The 18,668-nt window shown below is 42.8% G+C and overlaps 1 protein-coding gene across 4 annotated transcripts in view; it reads right to left on the minus strand.

Annotated features, from left to right (window-relative positions):
* Nucleotides 1-3,043: 3,043 nt before the first annotated feature.
* The window catches only part of HNRNPR (heterogeneous nuclear ribonucleoprotein R), a 34,357-nt gene continuing 18,732 nt past the window's right edge, over nucleotides 3,044-18,668 (minus strand). For 2 of the 4 annotated variants that reach the window (XM_054395406.1, XM_054395405.1), the window contains 6 exons: nucleotides 10,894-11,070; nucleotides 8,468-8,603; nucleotides 7,165-7,370; nucleotides 6,303-6,452; nucleotides 4,168-4,289; nucleotides 3,044-3,983 (listed from right to left, as the gene is read on the minus strand). In XM_054395406.1, the coding sequence (XP_054251381.1) occupies nucleotides 3,371-3,983; nucleotides 4,168-4,289; nucleotides 6,303-6,452; nucleotides 7,165-7,370; nucleotides 8,468-8,603; nucleotides 10,894-11,070 (1,404 nt within the window). In that variant the 3' untranslated portion in view covers nucleotides 3,044-3,370. The remainder of the gene's footprint in view (nucleotides 3,984-4,167; nucleotides 4,290-6,302; nucleotides 6,453-7,164; nucleotides 7,371-8,467; nucleotides 8,604-10,893; nucleotides 11,071-18,668) is intronic. The other 2 variants (XM_054395408.1, XM_054395407.1) reach the window with 2 other exon arrangements.

An 18,668-nucleotide genomic window follows, 5' to 3' on the forward strand; every position in this document is an offset into this window, starting at 1 on the left:
AAATGGGCTTCATGTCCAAATGCAGAGGGCAGAAAAAGTGCTCAGGGATCTATACAACCACCAAAACCATGTGGTGAGTTTCTACTGGTTGAGTCTGCAAGGGCTTCAGCAGTCGTCATTCTTCAAGCATTAAGACTACAGAAACCAGGTTCTGGAAACTACTGCCACAAAAATTGAAAATTTTAACACTTTGAAAAAAAATGCAGTTATGTTTAACAAATGAGTAGAATTAAAAACCTAGTTTGGTAAATTGCTTTGTAAATAATGTGGAAGGAAGTTTCTAATAGCACAACAGCTCAGGTGTGGAATTGCTAAGAATGTGTCAAGCTACTTTTTCAGTCAAACACATTATCAAAACAGACATTTAAGCAACTGCTGTAAATGAGTGATCAAATGGTTATTAAAATCCCATTTCATGGCTCCTCCTCCAATGCTAGCAGGACACTCAAAGTTTAATACTGAAATCTATTTTCAACATTCTCTAAGAGGACCTTTGCTAAGTAACACTGAAGGAATGATCAAAACAGATGCATGAGAGGAAATTTAAATTTATTTGGGGTTTTATCCAAATTGTGCCCAGAAGCCAGTGCAAAATTCTTCCCTTGAGTATCTGTCAACAGACAGGGTAGATTTTCCCACTGTGCTACAGTCTCTTTGTTCAATAATTAAGTTCAAGTCCAATATCCACACTACTCAAGGCAGCTGTATGGAGCACAGGCAATTGTTAAGGATTCAGCAAAGCACTGCTGCAAATTTAAAATGGCGAATTTAAGTATCCATAGCTCATGTAAATTGAAGAACTTGGTATGCCTTGTAATCAGCAATTTCTACTAATTTTAACTCTCTTATAAAAATGTATAGCTCAACTTCTGCTGTTCAATAACAACATTAACAGGCCTGGTGCTTTGAGCAGATATCACCAGATCCAAGATGCAGCTTTACAGTTCTCAAGGAAGATACTTGAACATTTTTGTTCCTTAGTTGTTTTGCAAACTTTAGAATTGAAATGCTTCACTTCCTCCCAAACCCCCCCATTAGCATGCACTGGCACTTCCCCTCTCCTGGGCTAACATTTGAAAGGTGCATTAAGGACAGATTAAGTTGCTTCCAGAATCACAGAATGATAGGGGTAGGGAGAGTGCTTTAAGTTTGCTTCCAGTTAGGCTCCCTTTACAATGAAATACTTATTGGTACTACAGGTCCTGCTCAGCACCACAAAAGCTACATAATGATTTTAAGTCAGTCCTTGTATTAAAACAGAATTAGAAGCCAGATTCTTACCCACAAGCCTGAAACCCAGGCAATACCCCTCTGACTTCACCTGCTCAAGTAAGGAACAGAGAGGACAGGATTTGGCCCTATTCACTTGATGTTTAACAATAAATCAATGGAGGCAAAGCAAAAAAACACCACCAAAAATAAAACCCCAAAATCCAAACAGGGTTTGAAACATACCAAATAGGAATTTTGAAAAGCACTTTAGATTATTTATGACCAATTTGAAAAGGAGGGGCAAACCCATTTTTGAGAAGTTCAGGTCAAACTATGCAGTCAGGTACCAGCCCCACAACAGTACAGCATGGGAGACTCAGCCTTCACTTTACATTCTGACATAATACAATTGAGAGACACCAGACAGAAATAGAAGACAAAGGGAGGAGTATGACCACTGAAGTTTAACTTCCTCAACAGCTGTGTTTGGAATGGTGTAAATCAGGTATGAACAATGTATTTGATTTGGATATTTAGAGGTGCAGCAATAGTTTTCTTTAGAGCAAGTTTAAATCCGTTTGTTTCTCTCTTTTCTTGAGAAGCAAATGTTCTTCATTGGGGTACAGAATGGCTCAGATGCAACGGAAGAGCAATGTCATGACCTGCCAGTTAAAAATGACATCTGGGAATGTCCAAGACAAGGGTCAAAGCAACACATAATACCCCAATCACGTAGCCAGTAATTGCCCTCAAAAGGTACTAGGTTGGATTTTTTGAGCAGCCTTTATTACAAGGCATGAGAATTCTAAGGCAAATTGTTCATCATGGCAGAACATCAAATTAAAACATCAAGACAGAAATAAGCAGAATACGGAGAGTTACATTTGTGTGATCTGTAGCAAGAAGTTTACTGTGCCACAGGATCTAATTCATCATTCTCACTCCTAGTCAAATATTATCCTAAATTACGCTAAGATTCTCAAGATCAGACCCACATCCCTTTGTTTGCACACTGAGCGACAGGATCTAGAGCAGGATCCTAGCATGAGAGCCTCTGGAAGGCCTCTGCAGCACAATCAAAAGAACAAAATTAACACCATTGTAGGCTCTGCTTCCTTCTCCACATTGCATTAGAAGATTATATTTAAATTAGATCTCTGTGAACATTTGGATACATTTCAACACTTATTAAAGGGGAAAGAAAAAAAAATCAGCTTCAAAATTAATGCTGGTAAGTTACTGAACAGCAATTACACAAAGAGTGCCCTGGGGGCCAGCTGTGATCTCTGCTAGTTCTCAGTCTGATGTCCGCAGTGCCACATGTTGAAAAGCACAGGAAATTTTGCAGGGATTTGATCACTCACATAGGCAGTTTAGACTTTGAAAACAATTCCCAATGAAAGAATGTTTTAGGACACAATTGAATTTGAAATAGGTAAATGTTTTGAATAGATTTTTGAGTTTTATTGAAATCTTACATGAACAAGAAATTGGAAATACAATCACATCAAGGAACAAATTGCCACGGCTTTGACGTTTTTTTTAAGCCAAACAAATTTTTGTAGGGCAGATTTTCAAAAAGGTGTGAAGTTATAACAATTTAAAAACACAGTTAACCTACTTCTAGGAATGCAAAACATACAATCATGTTATTTTCAATACAGGAAAACTTAAATTTGTTGTAATTTCTTAAAACTACTAAGACAAAGCACTAGCTTTTACTTTTATGTACAGCATACTCCTATGTAGTCTATCCCAAATAAAAAGAAGAAAAAAGGAAAAAAAAAAAGAAAAAATAAAGGAAAAAATAAAGAAAAAACAAACCAAAAAACCTGTCCAAAACCAGAGGTTCTGCAAAATCATGATTGAACAGTGTGCCATTCCTGCTTTTAAACTGCTAAAATGAAGCCTAAAATGATAAAAGCATTGAAACCCCGTATGGAGTTCAGGAATTCTGCAAGCCCAGGAACGTCCAAGTGCGTTATGAAAAAAGAAACCTAAGAGCCTGGAGTATATACACGAGAGAGATTCTTCAGCCAGCACAGGTAGCAACCAATCGCTACGGAAGGATGAACATTAAGCCAATTTTGTTTTGAAGGATGTAGAGCTAGAGCCAATTCTATCTTTCCAATACTCTCTCAAATCCCTCCTCACTTGTCTACTTCCACTGTTGCCCATAAGTATCCTGATAAAATTCCTGGTTGTCATTATTGTAACCATAGTTACCGGCATAGTCACCACCTTGCTGGAGCGGCTGCTGAGCGATGGGTTGGGAGCCCCAGTTCTGCTGGTTGTTGGTCTGGCGGCGCTTGGAATCAGGCTGGTTGTACCCATCTGCCTTTCTCTTGCCTCCTACGTTGCCCCCACGGTTGCCCCTGGCTCCACGAGCACCGCGTCCTCTCTGCTGCTGCGCAGGACCCCCTCTCCCACCCCTGGCTCCTCTCGGCGGTCCCATGGGTGCCCCCCTCTGTGAATAGCCAGCTCTACCTCTTGGTGGTGGTGCTCCCCGCCCCCTAGGTGGTGGAGGGGCACCTCTCCCACCCCTTCCTCCTCCTCCTCTTCCTCTTATAGCATAGCCATCATCGTAGCCATAATACGGATCTTCATAGCCACCACGGTAGTCGTGATAGTCATAGCCATAGTAATCATCATAGTAATCTTCATAGCCATAGTAATCTGGGGGGTAGCCATAGCCACCTCTGCCTCCACGGCCTCTGCCTCTAATAGGAGGTGGCATACGAGGTGGAGGGTAGTAATAATAGTCTTCATACCTAGTAAGAGAAAGAAACATGCAGTTACTGATCTTCAGAAGGCTCCCAAACACCAGCAGACATATCCTCTTGTCCATTAACAACACCCAACACAGAGAAGCCCTTCAGGCTCTTCCAAACTAGCTCCCCTCTGACAGCAGCACCTGGTCTGCAGAGGAGCAGTAGTGCAGGAAGGGACACTCACGCAGTGCTCCTGGAGGCCTGTCTGGCAGCCTGACGCTCTTTCCTTTTCTTATCCGGTGGCTTTGCTAACACTATTTCAATTTCTTCCCCTTCTATTTCTTTCCCATTCATTTCATTCATAGCCTGTAAAAAATTAAAAAGAGAAATATTTAACAATTTCTTTCCATTCAAAAGGAAGCTAAAACCTACTGAAAGAAACTAGATGGAGATAGTTAGGCTGCTCCAGTCCAAACTATGCAACAGGCACAGCCCCTGTGCCACTTCAACAAGATCATAGGCAGCATTCTTTCAAGTCCCACTTTTTCAGCAGTTAGAGAAACAGCATTTAAATAAAAAATTAAATATCTATCTTATAAGGTAAAAGAATGGGATTAAAACATGGCGTTTGTTTTTTAATCAGACATACTGCCATCACCTTATGTGCCTATACGCTCTAGAGAGAGTTCAGACATTCTCACTACTCAGTGGGCCAGGCAGAGAGCAGACACACAGGAGGAAAAGAGCACTTCTGTATGTGGGCTTCCTAGATGGCTCAGTGTGCTGCATGAGTGCCTCTGAGGAAATCAACTATTACTGAGGACTTATACTTTAGGACAAAAACGATGTTACTGAAACCTGGTGATCTCCTCAAGGGAGGCCGGAATCCTCCAGCAGAAGTGATGTCACTTGTCTCAAATGCAGACAGAGATCATCACACACATACACAAAGGACTGCTCTCCCCCACAGCTCTTCACCTGCAATTAGCTGCTTGGCATTTAGTATTTCTGGGTATTACTATTTGCATTAACACAAACTTTCCATATCTGTACAGCTATATGCCTCATGAGCATGAGGGATCATGGTGATTTACTTCAAAGAAGGCATGAAAATAAGCAGGCACTGGAATCAATGAACCAATCCCATACATTCCAGGCATTAATATCATCCTGTTTCCATTAAAAAACAACCAACACGGCCATACACAAAAATCTCTTGTCAAATTCACAAACCAATGTAGTAGCCATAAAGCAGTCACAGGGGGGAGATGTGGGAGCATTCCAGCTGGTGGTCCAGGTAGTACTGCAGAGATGAACATCAGAAGATGCTCTGTTGTGCTGCCTTAGATCTCTCTCCTCTGCTACAAATTTTCAGCTGCTCTTATCCAAAAGCATTCAGCAGTAAGGTCTGCTGGGCAGGGACTGGAGGATGTTTAAAGACACACTACAACAAACCACGGCAGAAGGCACTGGTGACTTACCCTTTCTGCGAACAAGCTCTTACCCTCTCTTGAACATGGTCTAAACCTATTCAAAACAGACTTCAGCTCCATTAACGAGTGGCATTCATCCTAAAGCCAGTGTCAAGAGTATTCTAAACCTTCTTTGGGTGGGTAAGTGATGAAATGCTTATAAAAAGCTGCAAGCAGTTGATTAAAGAGCCTTGGATCTGTGTAGCCACATATACCACATGCAGAATGCTTGCTCAAAACACCCAGGTGCAAAACACTTCCTCCCCTCCTTCTTCCCCCCATAAATTATGGATTTAAAAAGCACATGGAGTAATTTCTATCAAATTCAATCCACTGAAGTACAAACCGCAGAGATTCATGACCTTCAACTGCTCTTAGATACAAAGGAATACATCTTTGAAGCTTACAGTAACTACCCCCAATGTTTAAGAAGTCTTTTAAAGGAAACCTTGTAGGGAGCACGCAGTTAAAGCCAATACATTAAGGGAGCTGCTAGTGCCATTCTTCTCCCCTTGCAATTTCTATTCAATACTTCTGGCACTCCAAAGCTACACACAGCCTTTTAACAGGGGTCTTGGGGAGACAACCAATACCTTCTGTCTGTGTTTCCTCAGAATAAGTGACTAGGTTGGGTTTTTTCCTCTTCTCTAGACTCCTGCACTGGTCTACAGCTCTTTTCCAGTCTACTTGTTAACTTGCTACAGTTTTGTCCTTTGCAAGTCTCACATCCTCCTAGCTACTGGAATCACAGGAACAAAATCATTAGTGTTACAATTGTCACAAGGGGAACCCTATCACATGGGCTCTACAAATGTCTTAGAGATATTCAGTCTAAAGAGGTCTTTAAACCACTTGTACAAAAGAAACCACTGACATCAATTTAGCTGGGAAAGACAAAGCAACCTACCTTCACTGCTGCACCTCTGTCCTCAAAATGAACAAAGGCATAATCCTTCAACTTCTTTACTCTTTCCAGCTTTCCAAATTCAGAAAAGGATTTCTCAAGAATTTCCTCTGTCACAGTAGTGGCCAAGTTTCTTACAAATAAAACTTTAACCTGGTGAAAAAAAGAATGAGAATGAAAAGATGCAATCTCTAAAAGTCAAACCTCAAAGGAAACTAACAGAGACTGTTAAGATCTGATTGCTTTCCTCTCTGCATCAAAATTCAGGGTGACCTTGTGAATGCAGTATTAGTTTTAAAAAAAACAAAACTCAAAACAACCACCACCCCCCACAGCCTTGTAGTTACCTGCATCAAGTTTCTACAACTTCTGTCCTTCCACAGTTTCTTTCCATGACCAGAAGAATATCCAATTTTGATTTGCTGTTTCTGGGATGCTACAAATCCCAGTAAAATTTTAGTAACATGTTAAGAGCAGCAAAGAATTATCCCAGAATACAGAAATAAAGAGGATGTCATTCCTTACACTGCACTTCACCTTCACCTCACTCTAGAGACAGTTTGGCAGAATACCCACCTCACGTTCACGAGCAGCCTGCTGTGCCAGTGCAGGACAGCCCTGCACACTGCCAGTTCAAAGGTGAAGGGCAGCTTACACCAGCACCTTCCCAACCTCTTACCTTACAATAGCAACTCACCTGCAGTGCTCAGACCAGCCCTGTTTACATGGTTCAACACAAAAATGCCCTCTAAGAGCTCTTTCTGCCTCAAAACTACTATTGCTCAGCTGGAGCAAATCTTTGTCACTGTGGTTCAAGGACATTTCTCCTGAAGCACAAAGGCATACAGTTCAGTCTTTTACTTACCTTTGCCATGACTTCTGGGTCAGGTTCCTCTACTGGATCAGCCCATTCCACTGTCACAACGTTTCCCCAGACTTTTACTTTCCCACTCATCAGGCGGCGGCGAGCTTGAGCTGCTGACTTGTGATCCTCATATTCCAAGAAGCAGAATCCTCGATTCTTCTTTTTATCATCAGGTTGATGATATAAGATTACATCCACCAAACCCTCTGAAAAACAGGTCTTTAGTATTCAGCTTCAAAAGGAAAACAAACAAACAAAAGCAAACAAAAACCATACCAGAGGCTGTTCTAAAATGCCTTCCCTTGTTTTGTGTAACACACAGCCTTTAATTTAGCTGCTGAAAGCAGGATGGAGCAGAAGAAAAACAACTCAAATAACAGCTTCCCATCCAATTCACTCACAAAGAGGCTACCCAGCAGAAACTTTCCAGAATAAACTTACCTAACCATTAGGCCTCGCAAAACACCAACCTGAACAGTTCACACTGTGTAAGTTTTCTGTATTTTGTTTTAGCACTTTTATATTTTTGAGAAGCAGTCACCATGTGACATCACTCCTGCCTCCATGGGAAGCTGCAAAGAATTTCTTCCACATTTCTCCAAAGAGGAGAGAGAACTAAATTAACATTCACCTTCTGTTTTCACCACTTCCCTGAAGTACTTATAAATAGCAATCCTTAAAATGAAGCAGCAAGTTAAAACCCTTCTACAGGAGCAAAAGCCAGTGACCAAGAACCTCAAGCTCTCATTTAAAGCAGAAGCATCCTTCCACTGTCACTGAGCTGACATCCCTTCCTCCTACTTGCTGCATACACTGGGGAACAACACTGATGGATTGGGACAGAGACTCATCTGTCATTAAGCATTTCTACAGTAGCATTGCCGTTACAATTATTTGGCACTCCCTCCACCCCATCATTTATCAATAATATGTTTATTTGAGGCTTCCCAAAAACTTCTCAGCTGTGAAAGCAGAATCTACTGCAGATCCAGCTATGAACACACAACCTTCAACAGGAAGCTACAACAGGTAACACAATTAGGACCTTCACATCTTTTCTGAGCTCATTTGTGCTGTTTCCATCTCAATTTGTAAACCGACAACATCATTCATTTAAGAATCAGTCAACCAGACATAAAAGATACCTGATCTATAAATTTTTTACCAGACAAGAATTTGGCATCCGACCTGGGAGCAGTTTAAACGAGAGCTGAACACCTCTGTCAAATACCCAGACTTACAATAGAGAGGGCCTGAAGGGTATTTTGGGATCAGTGCTGAACTCTCACTGAGAAAGTCTTACCTGTGACTTTATTGAACTCTTCCAGTATGTTTTCCTTAGTCTTGTTCTTTGGAATTGACCCAACAAATAACCTGTTGTTTGCCACAGAGATGCACACTCCAAGGTGCTTCCCAGGACGGATTTCATAATTGTCACACTGAGAAAATAAAAAACCATTCATTTGCTTTACCCACATCAATCTGATTATAAAGATTCTCAAAATTATCAAATCAGCTATTTTCTTCAGGATCTACGACTTTTATACACAGCAAGAGGATCACTAAACCTGCAGGTCTGGGGTCTGCCTTCCCTTGCAAGAACACTGCCAAGCACAGGAATGTCCAACATTCTAAGGGAAAGCTGCAAAGAAACTGACAGAGGAGGAACAACCCTGAGCATCCAAACTGGACAGCCTCAACTCATTCACCTACTGCTTGTCCCAGATGTGATCCTAGACAGTTTGTGACTGTTTCCTGTGCTGGGGCTCAGTATCAGCTGTTGCTGTTGTTATTAAGAAGCAAGCACAGAGTATTAGAGATCCTGGGATCTCTAAGAGCTTTGAACACTGAGCACATTTGTTGGGAGATACTCAAGTCTCTATCGGTGCATGACCTTGAACCCACCACCACCTCCCAAGCATGAGGCAGGGATTTTTTTTGACCTTGTAAATGCTAGAGACCTTTGTAGATTTTCTGTGAAATTTAAAACTTCCCATTTAAACAACCTGAGCCCACTGCTTCATACTTGTGCCCACAGTTGGGCTTCCCTGAACACCACCACCCGACAGGTCTTTAAAGGTACAAGGGTTCAGCTTAAAAGAAAGCAAACAAAATAAACCCTCCAAAAAAACCTTTCAAAACACACATCACCTTTGTTTTAGGTAGGATTTTCAACTACAACCTTAGAAAATGGATCACCAGCCAGCTCCTGAAAATCTCAGCCAATTCTTTAAAACCAAGTTTTCAGCCTTTTCCCCTAGCTGAGGCACAGCCATGCAGATGACAGCACAACATTGTCACTAACCTTCATAAAGAACCAGGACAACACTAACCTACCACAGGCCAAGCAAGATCACTTTAAGAAAGATAAAACATTTCAGATTTTTGCTTCATCTACAAGAGTGATTCAGAACACAAAACTTTGTGTTCTAGTGCCATGAACTTAATCTAAATCTGCTTTTCAAATGATGTCTTATCTTACAGAGCCATTTGACCTGCAATCAACCCCATTTCCTCTGCTATCTTCACACATAAGCACGAGGCCCACGCTATAGACAAATGAGACTTCAACATTTCAAATGTATTTTCTGAAAGAAAATGTCACCATCAGTAGCAGATCTCTTGCTACATCTCCTATTTCTTCAGTACCTTGCCCTTCATCTCCCTCAATCAATAAAAATTTAACATAACAGCTCTGAGCATCTCTTTGACCACCTGGTCAAAAAAAAAATAAATAAAATGAAAGTTTCAAAATCATTTTTCCTCCTTGGTGACAATAACTCATACCTACCACCTTCAAACACTGAGTCCCAGAGGCAATCAACTGCAAAAAAACATTCAGGAAACACAAGTAGGTTCTAGAAAAGAAAAACAGCCTCAAGCAGGGACAGACCATTTCCAGCCCCAGAAGAGCCTAACAAAACTGCAACTGTTTCCAAACACAGGGAAGTATCTGAGGCACAAATGGCAGAACAGTTAGAAGCAGCAAGCCCTTATGAAGCCTTTACAATACAGTAGGAAGCATTTTAAAGTCTGACCAGGTTCCCCCCATAGCTTCAACAGGTGTTGAAGTCTCCCCCTCCCTCTCTCACACAGGATCAGCTGAATTCTGCTAAGGCAAACAAGAGCCTAATTTGCTTCAAAGTGTAAGAAGCATTTCATAGCCAACGCCAAAACCTTGTAAGACACACTTTGATCTGCCTAGTTCTACTGGCTCCTCTCAAGCAGAGGCAAGGCCAAATACAGCAGGGCCCCAGTCAGCCTGCTGTCTCTCACGTTAACTCTCCAAGGCTTGCTTTGTGTCCCTTGCTAAGTCACCTCAGCACCGGTGTCCATGTAGTGAACAGACCCCATGACTGCCATTGGAAAGAATTAAAGGGCACTGTAAACCATAAAGAGCAACTTAGAGACCTCCTCCATGGCAGCAGCAAAACAAAGCACCTCTAATCAGCTCTTCTGGTAGGAAGGATGTTAAAGAACAGGGAAGCTTAAAGAATGCACTTTTCCAGCGGTAATCATGTAAACTCTTCCCACAATCCCCAAGTACTCCAACAGACTGCAGGAGGCTGCAGCAGAGTGTGGTCCTAGAAGCAGAACATTGAGGGTATCACATTAAAAAAGTGAAACTGAGTCTGTTAATGAAACACTCCAAGACTTCATTATCTGAGAGATCACCAACCTGTTTGTTGTTTGTATTATCTTGGCCAACCTGAAAAGTAAGTTACTCACCAGTTTGACTGCTTCCTGTGCTGCATCTTTACTACAAAAAGTAATGAAAGCATAGCCTCTGTTTTGTCCAGAAAGAGGATCCATCATGAGGCGCAGGTCCCAGATGGGGCCAGCCTTCTCAAAGAGTGGCACCAGTTCATCTTCATACAGGTCTCGGGGAATCTTACCAACAAAAACCTAAAAAGGAAGAGGACACTTAAACCAAGCTTCTTCAGAAATCCACACTTACTTTTAACACTTTCCTGGGAAAGGAAGATCACTGCAGTACAAACCACCACAGCAGAAACACTGCAGCCATGACTGCAGACAACATTAGTGGATGGTCCTACCGAGACTTCTATACCTCCTGCTCTCAGTACTGGGTTTTACATATGAAGCATCTGGGTTTGTAACTTGTATTGAAGAAACCCACCACTGAAGAGGTAAATGGCTCTTATCTGGTTAGAATTTTAGCAATTAAAAACAAAGACCTTACAGACTACCTATCTGGGTATCCAGGTTAAGGCAGGTGGAGCACTTCCTTGCTCATCTCAGTCATTCTAATGAAGATTGAATTACAGAAAGCTACAGAGAGAAAAAATCTGAACAAATCCTTACACTGCCCAATGCACATTTTCAACTTTTAACATACACTGCAGTCTTATTTCTAGTCTGCATTTGTTTCACCTTCTGCCAACAAAATGTTTGAGTATCTGAGAAAACCTGGAGTCCTCTTATGTTGTAGCTTGCAGAGCAAAGACAATGAACTGTGGTAAAGCTCTGGTAAGGAGCTGAATCTCTTCAGCTGAGGAAGTTCCCCAGCCTCTTATCATTTAATCACTGCAGCTCTCCTCTGAATTGTCAAAAGCTCTGACTTGCTAATACAAGCAAAACATTCCAAACCCCCATAAAGATCAAATTCTATTTATTTTAACTTGTAGTATTTTTTGCATTAAAGTCTTGCCAGTCACAGCTGGTGCTGAAGGACCAGCAGACAACTCCAAAGCTAAAGGCACCTGGAATGCCCACCTAAGCACTAAAACCAGCAAACCCATGAAGAGAGCTTGATGACTCATTTTAGAAGTGTGCAAAACAAATTATTTTCCACCAAAGGAAAGCTAGAACCTTTAGATGCCTAAAATTCAGCCTTCAGAACACTTCTTTCACTTAGCATAGCCTCTCTAAGCTCAGTGTGAATGCCAACTGACCAAGATTTATTTGCTATTGGAGGAAAAAAAAAAAAGGAAAAGAGCTATCATACTGAGCAAAAATGTAAAGGCAGAGCCAACAGGCTCTCCTCCTATCATATTCCCAGAAAGTTCAGAGATCCCTACAGAACAGTAGGCATTGTCAGGACATCACAATTCCCTTTGTCAACCCATTTAGAATATTTAATTCCAAACCCCAGACGACGACAAAACAGACTGATGCCATCATGGAAGCACAGCACAAGAACTCCAAGTTGCTACTGCCACTGTCAGCTGAACTCTCCACAAACTGTAACTAAGTCAGTCAAATGTAAGAAATCCACGTTATGTTGTCTCAGATGCCACCATCTCAACCAGAAACTGAAGGTGATACATCAGAATAGAAAGCTGAAGAAAAATCCCAATCCCAGGTCTACTTTCCCAGCTATTTATCAAAGATTTACCACCCTAAACATTTCTGACTCCTCCCTTCTTTCCAGTCTCTTCAGCTCACTCTACAAACCTTAGAGCACAGCCAGTGCCACCAGACTGCTCTGCCAAGTCAGGCAACACACCCTGGAAACCACCATGAGAAACAGAACCAAGAACATCCTCTGAATCTATTCCCAACTGACCTCTGCTGAAGGCTGCATTGGGAACAGGACTACCCAGCTCTGGAGGAATTACATCCAAGTGGATCTGCTCTGAGCCTGTAAATTTACTATGTTCATCAACACAGGATCAATACAAGGCAGGACAAACAGCAGCTGAACATCTTGCAGGGGACAGAAGAAACATCTGCAGTGCCTTTGTTTTAGATGTGTTGACAGGCTTGAATAGAGTTGCTGAAAACCAGGTGAGTTACACTGGAGTGTAACTAATTGTGGCCAGTCACTACTGGTGTCCCCCAGGGGCCAGTGTTGGGATCACCCTTGTGTAATGTCTTCACTGATCTTGATGATCAGATTAAGAGCACCCTCAGCAAGTTTGCAAATGACACTAAATTGGGTAGGAGTGTGCATCTGAAGGAAGGCAGGCTCTGCAGAAGGACCTGGCCAGGCTGGATCCATGGGCCAAGGTCAGTTGTATGAGGTTCAACAAAGCCATGGGTCCTGCACCTGGGTCAGAACAACCCCATGAACACTCCAGGCTTAGGCAAAGTGGCTGGGAAGCTGCTGCCAGAAAAGAACCTGGGGTACTGGTTGACAGCAGCTGAAGATGAGCCAGCAGCATGTCCAGGTGGCCAAGAAGGCCATGAGCATCATGGCCTGGATCAGCAATGGTGTGGCCAGCAGGAGAAGGGCAGTGATGGTGTCCCTGTACTGGGCACTAGTGAGGCCTTGAGTGCTGGGTTCAGTTTTGGGTCCCTCACTCCAAGAAGGACATTGAGAGGCTGGAACAGGTCCAGAGAAGGGCAACAAAGCTGGGGAAGGGTCTGGAGAACAGGACTGCTGATGAGGAGCAGCTGAGGGACCTGGATTCAACCTGGAGAAGAGGAGGCTGAGGGGAGACCTCACTGTCCTCTACAACTGTCTGAAGAGTCTGGAATGAGGCGAGAGTTGGTCTCTTCTCCCTAGTAACAAGCAACAGGACAGGGGTAAACTACTTCAAGTCGTGCTGGGGGGGGTTTAGGCTAGACATGAGGGAAAACTGTTTGACAGGAAGGGTTCTCAAGCACTGAAACAGGATGCCCAGGGAGGTGGTGGAGTCTCCACCCCTGAAAGTGTTCAAGAAACCTGTGGCCATGGCACTGAGGAACACAGTTTAGTGGCCATAGTGGTGTCGAGTTGATGGTTGGACTTGATCTCAAAGGGCTTTTCCAACCTTAATGACTATGAAACGCCAAAGAATGCAAATATCAGGTGTCTGGGGGTTTTTTCAGTTCCACACTATGAGTACTATGGAAAGCCTTTGGAACCTGGCTCTGTCAATGAACCAATGTCAGACATTTTGTCTCAGCAGGATGTAAGTGCAACACTTCCAGGCCTTTGTTGTAATCTCTTGGCCTTAAGACTTCTTCCAGTTTTGCTTCCCAAAGGACTTGTACAAAGTACTTCATTTTACTTCTTACTACTGTTTTGGATTGATAATGCCAATTCTTAACTAGGAAACAACTGAGCTGCACTTTCCTGAACAACTCTGTAGAGCATTACTGAGGAGTGCATCCCCCTTGTTCACTCTACATGATGTGCTACTCTTCAGTTGTCTCAATAGCTGAGCCTCTTCTGTGGCCGTCGCAAGCTATGAGCAGCGTACAGCAGTGCTGCAAGAGCTTCTTCAAACCCCATCCTTTCAGTGGCGTTCTTTATGTGCTTTGAAGTCGAACTTCCCTGAATACCAGATTTAAATGCTAATTCATATAGGCCACATGACTCACCTCATCTACAATCTTCTTCAAAAAAAAGAGGAAAATCATTCTGGCACAGTGCAATGATTTGGAAGCCCCAGAGCTCTGTCACTACAAAGATGATGTTTCTCATATACTCACCCAATACATTTCAGCTCTGAAAAGGGCATGCAACAATCCCTTCACTGTCTACAATCCAAGCTCCCATACAGATATCTAAGCTTGCACATCGTCTTAGCGCATTATGGGCGAGCAATCTATTTGCAAAGTTTTCAAGTTTTTATTTCATGCCACTGAAAAGCACTGCAACAGAAGTGTCTCAGCCTCAGGAGTTTCTGCTTAATCTTGAGACCCACCAATACCACTGAAACCAATCCAGCAATCAGTACAGACTCTAGCTGATCATAGAATGGTTTGGGTTGGAAAGGACCTCCAAAGCTCATCTAGTCTAACCCCCTCTGCAGTCAGCAGGGACATCCTCCACTAGATCAGGTTGCCCAGAGCCCTGACCAGCCTCACTTTGAGTATCTCCAGGGATGGTTCCTCAACCACCTCCCTGGGCAATCTGTTGCAGTGTTCCAGCAGCCTCCTGGTGCAGAACTTGTTCATCACATCCAATCTAAATCTGCTCTTTTCTTCCTTCATACCAGCTGCACTGTGCCTATTTTAAGAAGGGCTTTCCCCCAACCCCTGTTATTGTGGGGTGCAGGGCTGGTATCTTCCAGCTACCAATGGAGCCTCCTGTTCTTCACTTTATGCCTTATATGGTGGTGTATCAATTTACACCAGAAGGTAAAGGATGGAAATGAAGTGCCACATCAGTCAATTCCTGAGTAGCTGCTGTACCATTAGCCTGGACAGGACCATCTGCATGGCAGACATTTTTTTCTTTTTTTTTCTTTTTTTTTTTTTCTTTTTTTTACAGTGCTCTAAAGAACAAAAAGAATAACCGTTTTTATCTATACGGATCTCTATATGTAAAATAATGGTCCTTCAGTTTTCCTAAATTTCACACCTAAGAACTCCTCAGTCAGCAGACCTGTCTTTTACCCTGTTTATCAAATACAGCTCAGCCCCCTGAGACACCACTCACAAGTGCAGACACTAGAGACAATGTTGGATTTACTACCCAGCATTAACCAGCTAAAACACTGAATGCTTGCCTGGTTTGTATCCAAACTTCATCATCCCTGCCTAGTAGTGGACTTACAACTAAAATTCCTTTTGTTAACTCCTCCCTGCTTGCAACTGAATTTAATGAAACATTTCTAACATTTGATTTCCTTGTCTTGTCTGCACTTGATCTCAAAAACTTACTGAAATTGCTACATAGGTGCTACTGCTGCCTCTGCTATGCTCCCTCCAGCACCGCTGAACAACTGGGTTTATTTTAAACCACAGCAGGACAACATAAAGTAGTTTCATCTAAAAAAATTACTAGATTTTAAGATTTTTTCTTCAGAATTTCTTCCACATACACTTTAGTAAAATAATAAACTACAATTTGCATAGAACAAGCTCACTTAAGCAGAGCTTCAGAAGTCCTGCGAATCACCAGTTACTCAATTTCAGCCTAATCATTTCTTCCCCACCACTTTCATTTGTGGAGTATGAATAATTTCTTTAGAAACCATCTTTACAGTGACACTGCTGAGCATCTTCCTGACAGTACACACAAAAGCTTCAGCATCCCAGAGGAGGGAAAACTACTCTATAAACTGAAAGACATCCAAGGAGTTGATGATTTTATTACATCTCATCTGGTGGTTTACAGAAAAACCTCCAGATGAACTCCTGTTTCAAAGACAAGTCACAACAGTGTGACTGACAGCATTCAAAACATCTAGAGTAACCCAGAAAACTAGCTGCTAGAGCCCAGAGCCTTGCAGAACAGGTAAGAAGGCAACACACAGTTCAAGCATTTTCATGACCAAACCAAAGACTGCTCACAGCTTGCCAGCAAGAGGCACAACTTCAGCCATGACCATGAATTCCCAACCATGCTTCATTGGAGAAAAAAAACCATATATGTTTATTAAAAAAACAAAAATGTATCTTTGAAACTCTTCTAACCATCTTCAACTTTAGAAAGAACAGCTGCTGTAAAGGTAAGGAAAGGCAAGGGCTCAATCTTGTTTAATATCTTTATCAATGGACGAGGGGATTGAGGCACCCTCAGCAAGTTTGCAGATGACAACAAATTGGGTGGCACTGTGGATCTGCTTGAGGATAGGAAGGAAGGATTTGGCCAGGCGGGATCCATGAACCAAGGTCAGTTGTATGAGGTTCATCAAGGCCAAGTGCTGGGTCCTGCACATGGGTCACAACAACCCCATGAACACTTCAGGCTCGGGGCAGAGTGGCTGGGAAGTCGCCTGGTAGAAAAGGACCACACGATGCTGGGTGACAGCAGTGTGCCCAGGTGGCCAAAAAGACCACCAACATTCTGGCTTGTTGTGATGGTTTGAAACTGTCTTTTTAATTTTTCCTTGCAAAGTTCAGAACAGAGAAAGTGAAAGAATGTAAATAAGTCACTATTGGGTGTAAGAAAGCAAAATAACGATTGTTCTAAACACTTCCATTGGATAGATAGAAATGTTTAAGAACTATTACCCAAAACAAAGTAGGCACTCTGCACATTCTGCGTTCGGCAGTGGGGGCAGTTGCTGGGCTGTCTGGCTGCTGTTTCTTCTTCTCTTCTGGCTGAAGATAACACACACTGACCTTGGCAGCTAAGTTAACAACTTTCTGCTCTAACTAAACTGTGCTTCTCTGTCCAGGGGGGGTCTGGGGGGGAAGCTCCTGGGAGAGGGAGGCCCCTTTGGGAGGGTCCCCTTGGGGGGAAGCAAAGGGAGCTTGGTTGTGCTTTTCTGTTGATTGTATATATTTGTTAATTTTGTATGTGAATTTTGTATATTTGTACATATTCATTGCATTTCATCTGCTTGTAAATACAGCTTTTCATTTGCTTCCAGACTGAGCTAGCCTGGTTATTGTCGGTGGGGGGGGAATTTCAGCTCACACCGACACGCTTTTTATTTTTGGCGCCCAACGTGGGGCTCGACTGCTTGTGATTTATTTCTGCTCAGATTAGGAAGCAAAATGAAGCTGTTTTGGGTTCTGAGTCATTCTATTTTGTCTATTATCAGTGTGATTGTCTACAGATGGGCTGTTTCCTGCATGATAGACAAGATTGTGAGATATGTGGCATATAAGTCGTTTCTTTGGGTTAAGAACAAGTTACTGAATGCTGTTGAATTCTGTTGTGGTCTTATTGGGCTTAGAAGATATGGTAACTCAACTATGAATCTGCTAGCAGACACATTTGAGTTTGTTACTCCTCTTACAACTACAGAGGGTCTTTGGAACCAGTGGTACCCTAGATATCTTGTGCTAGCCTTAATTTTGTTGTTTCTTGGAATAATCATATGGCTGCTGATAGCACTGTGTCAAGAAAGACGTAAGGCTACTTGCTCTTCTGACCTGCATAGATGTAAGAGGAAACATAGAAAAGCTCAGAGAGGTTCGGAATTGGTTTCTGATTCTGATTACGGTGACCAGGAAATCACAGTTCAGGTTTGTGAGAAAGCTGCCGATAGTTTTGACTCAGAGCCAGCAGCAGTAGCTGCGGGACCTTTGCCAGAATCTGAGATAACAGACTCGGGTACACAGGCAGACATAGTTACACAGACAGACTCGGCGACACAGACAGACTCGATTACACGGGCAGACAGGGGTACACGGGCAGACAGGGGTACACAGAGAGAAATGGTTGTGCAGACAGACATAGTTACACAGAGAGAAATGGTCACGCAGACAGACATAGCTGTGCAGGCAGACGCCATTAACGAGGCACAGTCTCCTCCTCCTCCCTCTGCTACCCAGACGGACGCAGCAGTGGCTGCAGGATCTCAAAGCACACCACCTGCCAACCCTGCACAGACTCCCTCTGCTCCTCCTAACCCTGCACAAAATTCCTCTACTCCCTCCAACTCTGCTGTGAACGTGAAAGCCAATCCAGTAAATTTGGTGGCCACTGTAAGCAGAAAGCGTAAAGGAGCTGCAGGAGGAGATGCAGATGCTGCAGGAGATGGTGCAGATGGAGATGAGGGTCCTTCTACTCAGGGTCCCTCTGTTAAGATCCTTCTGGTGAGGAAGAGAAGGTTAGCCTTAAAACTCTGGCAGACCTCTTGAGACCCCACATGGATGATGGAGATGTAGACCCTGCTGAATTAGCAACTGCAGGCAGTGCCTCTGAACTC

The sequence above is a fragment of the Indicator indicator genome, chromosome 33 (genome assembly GCF_027791375.1).
Source record: "Indicator indicator isolate 239-I01 chromosome 33, UM_Iind_1.1, whole genome shotgun sequence".
In the NCBI taxonomy this organism is placed as follows: Eukaryota; Metazoa; Chordata; class Aves; order Piciformes; family Indicatoridae; genus Indicator; species Indicator indicator.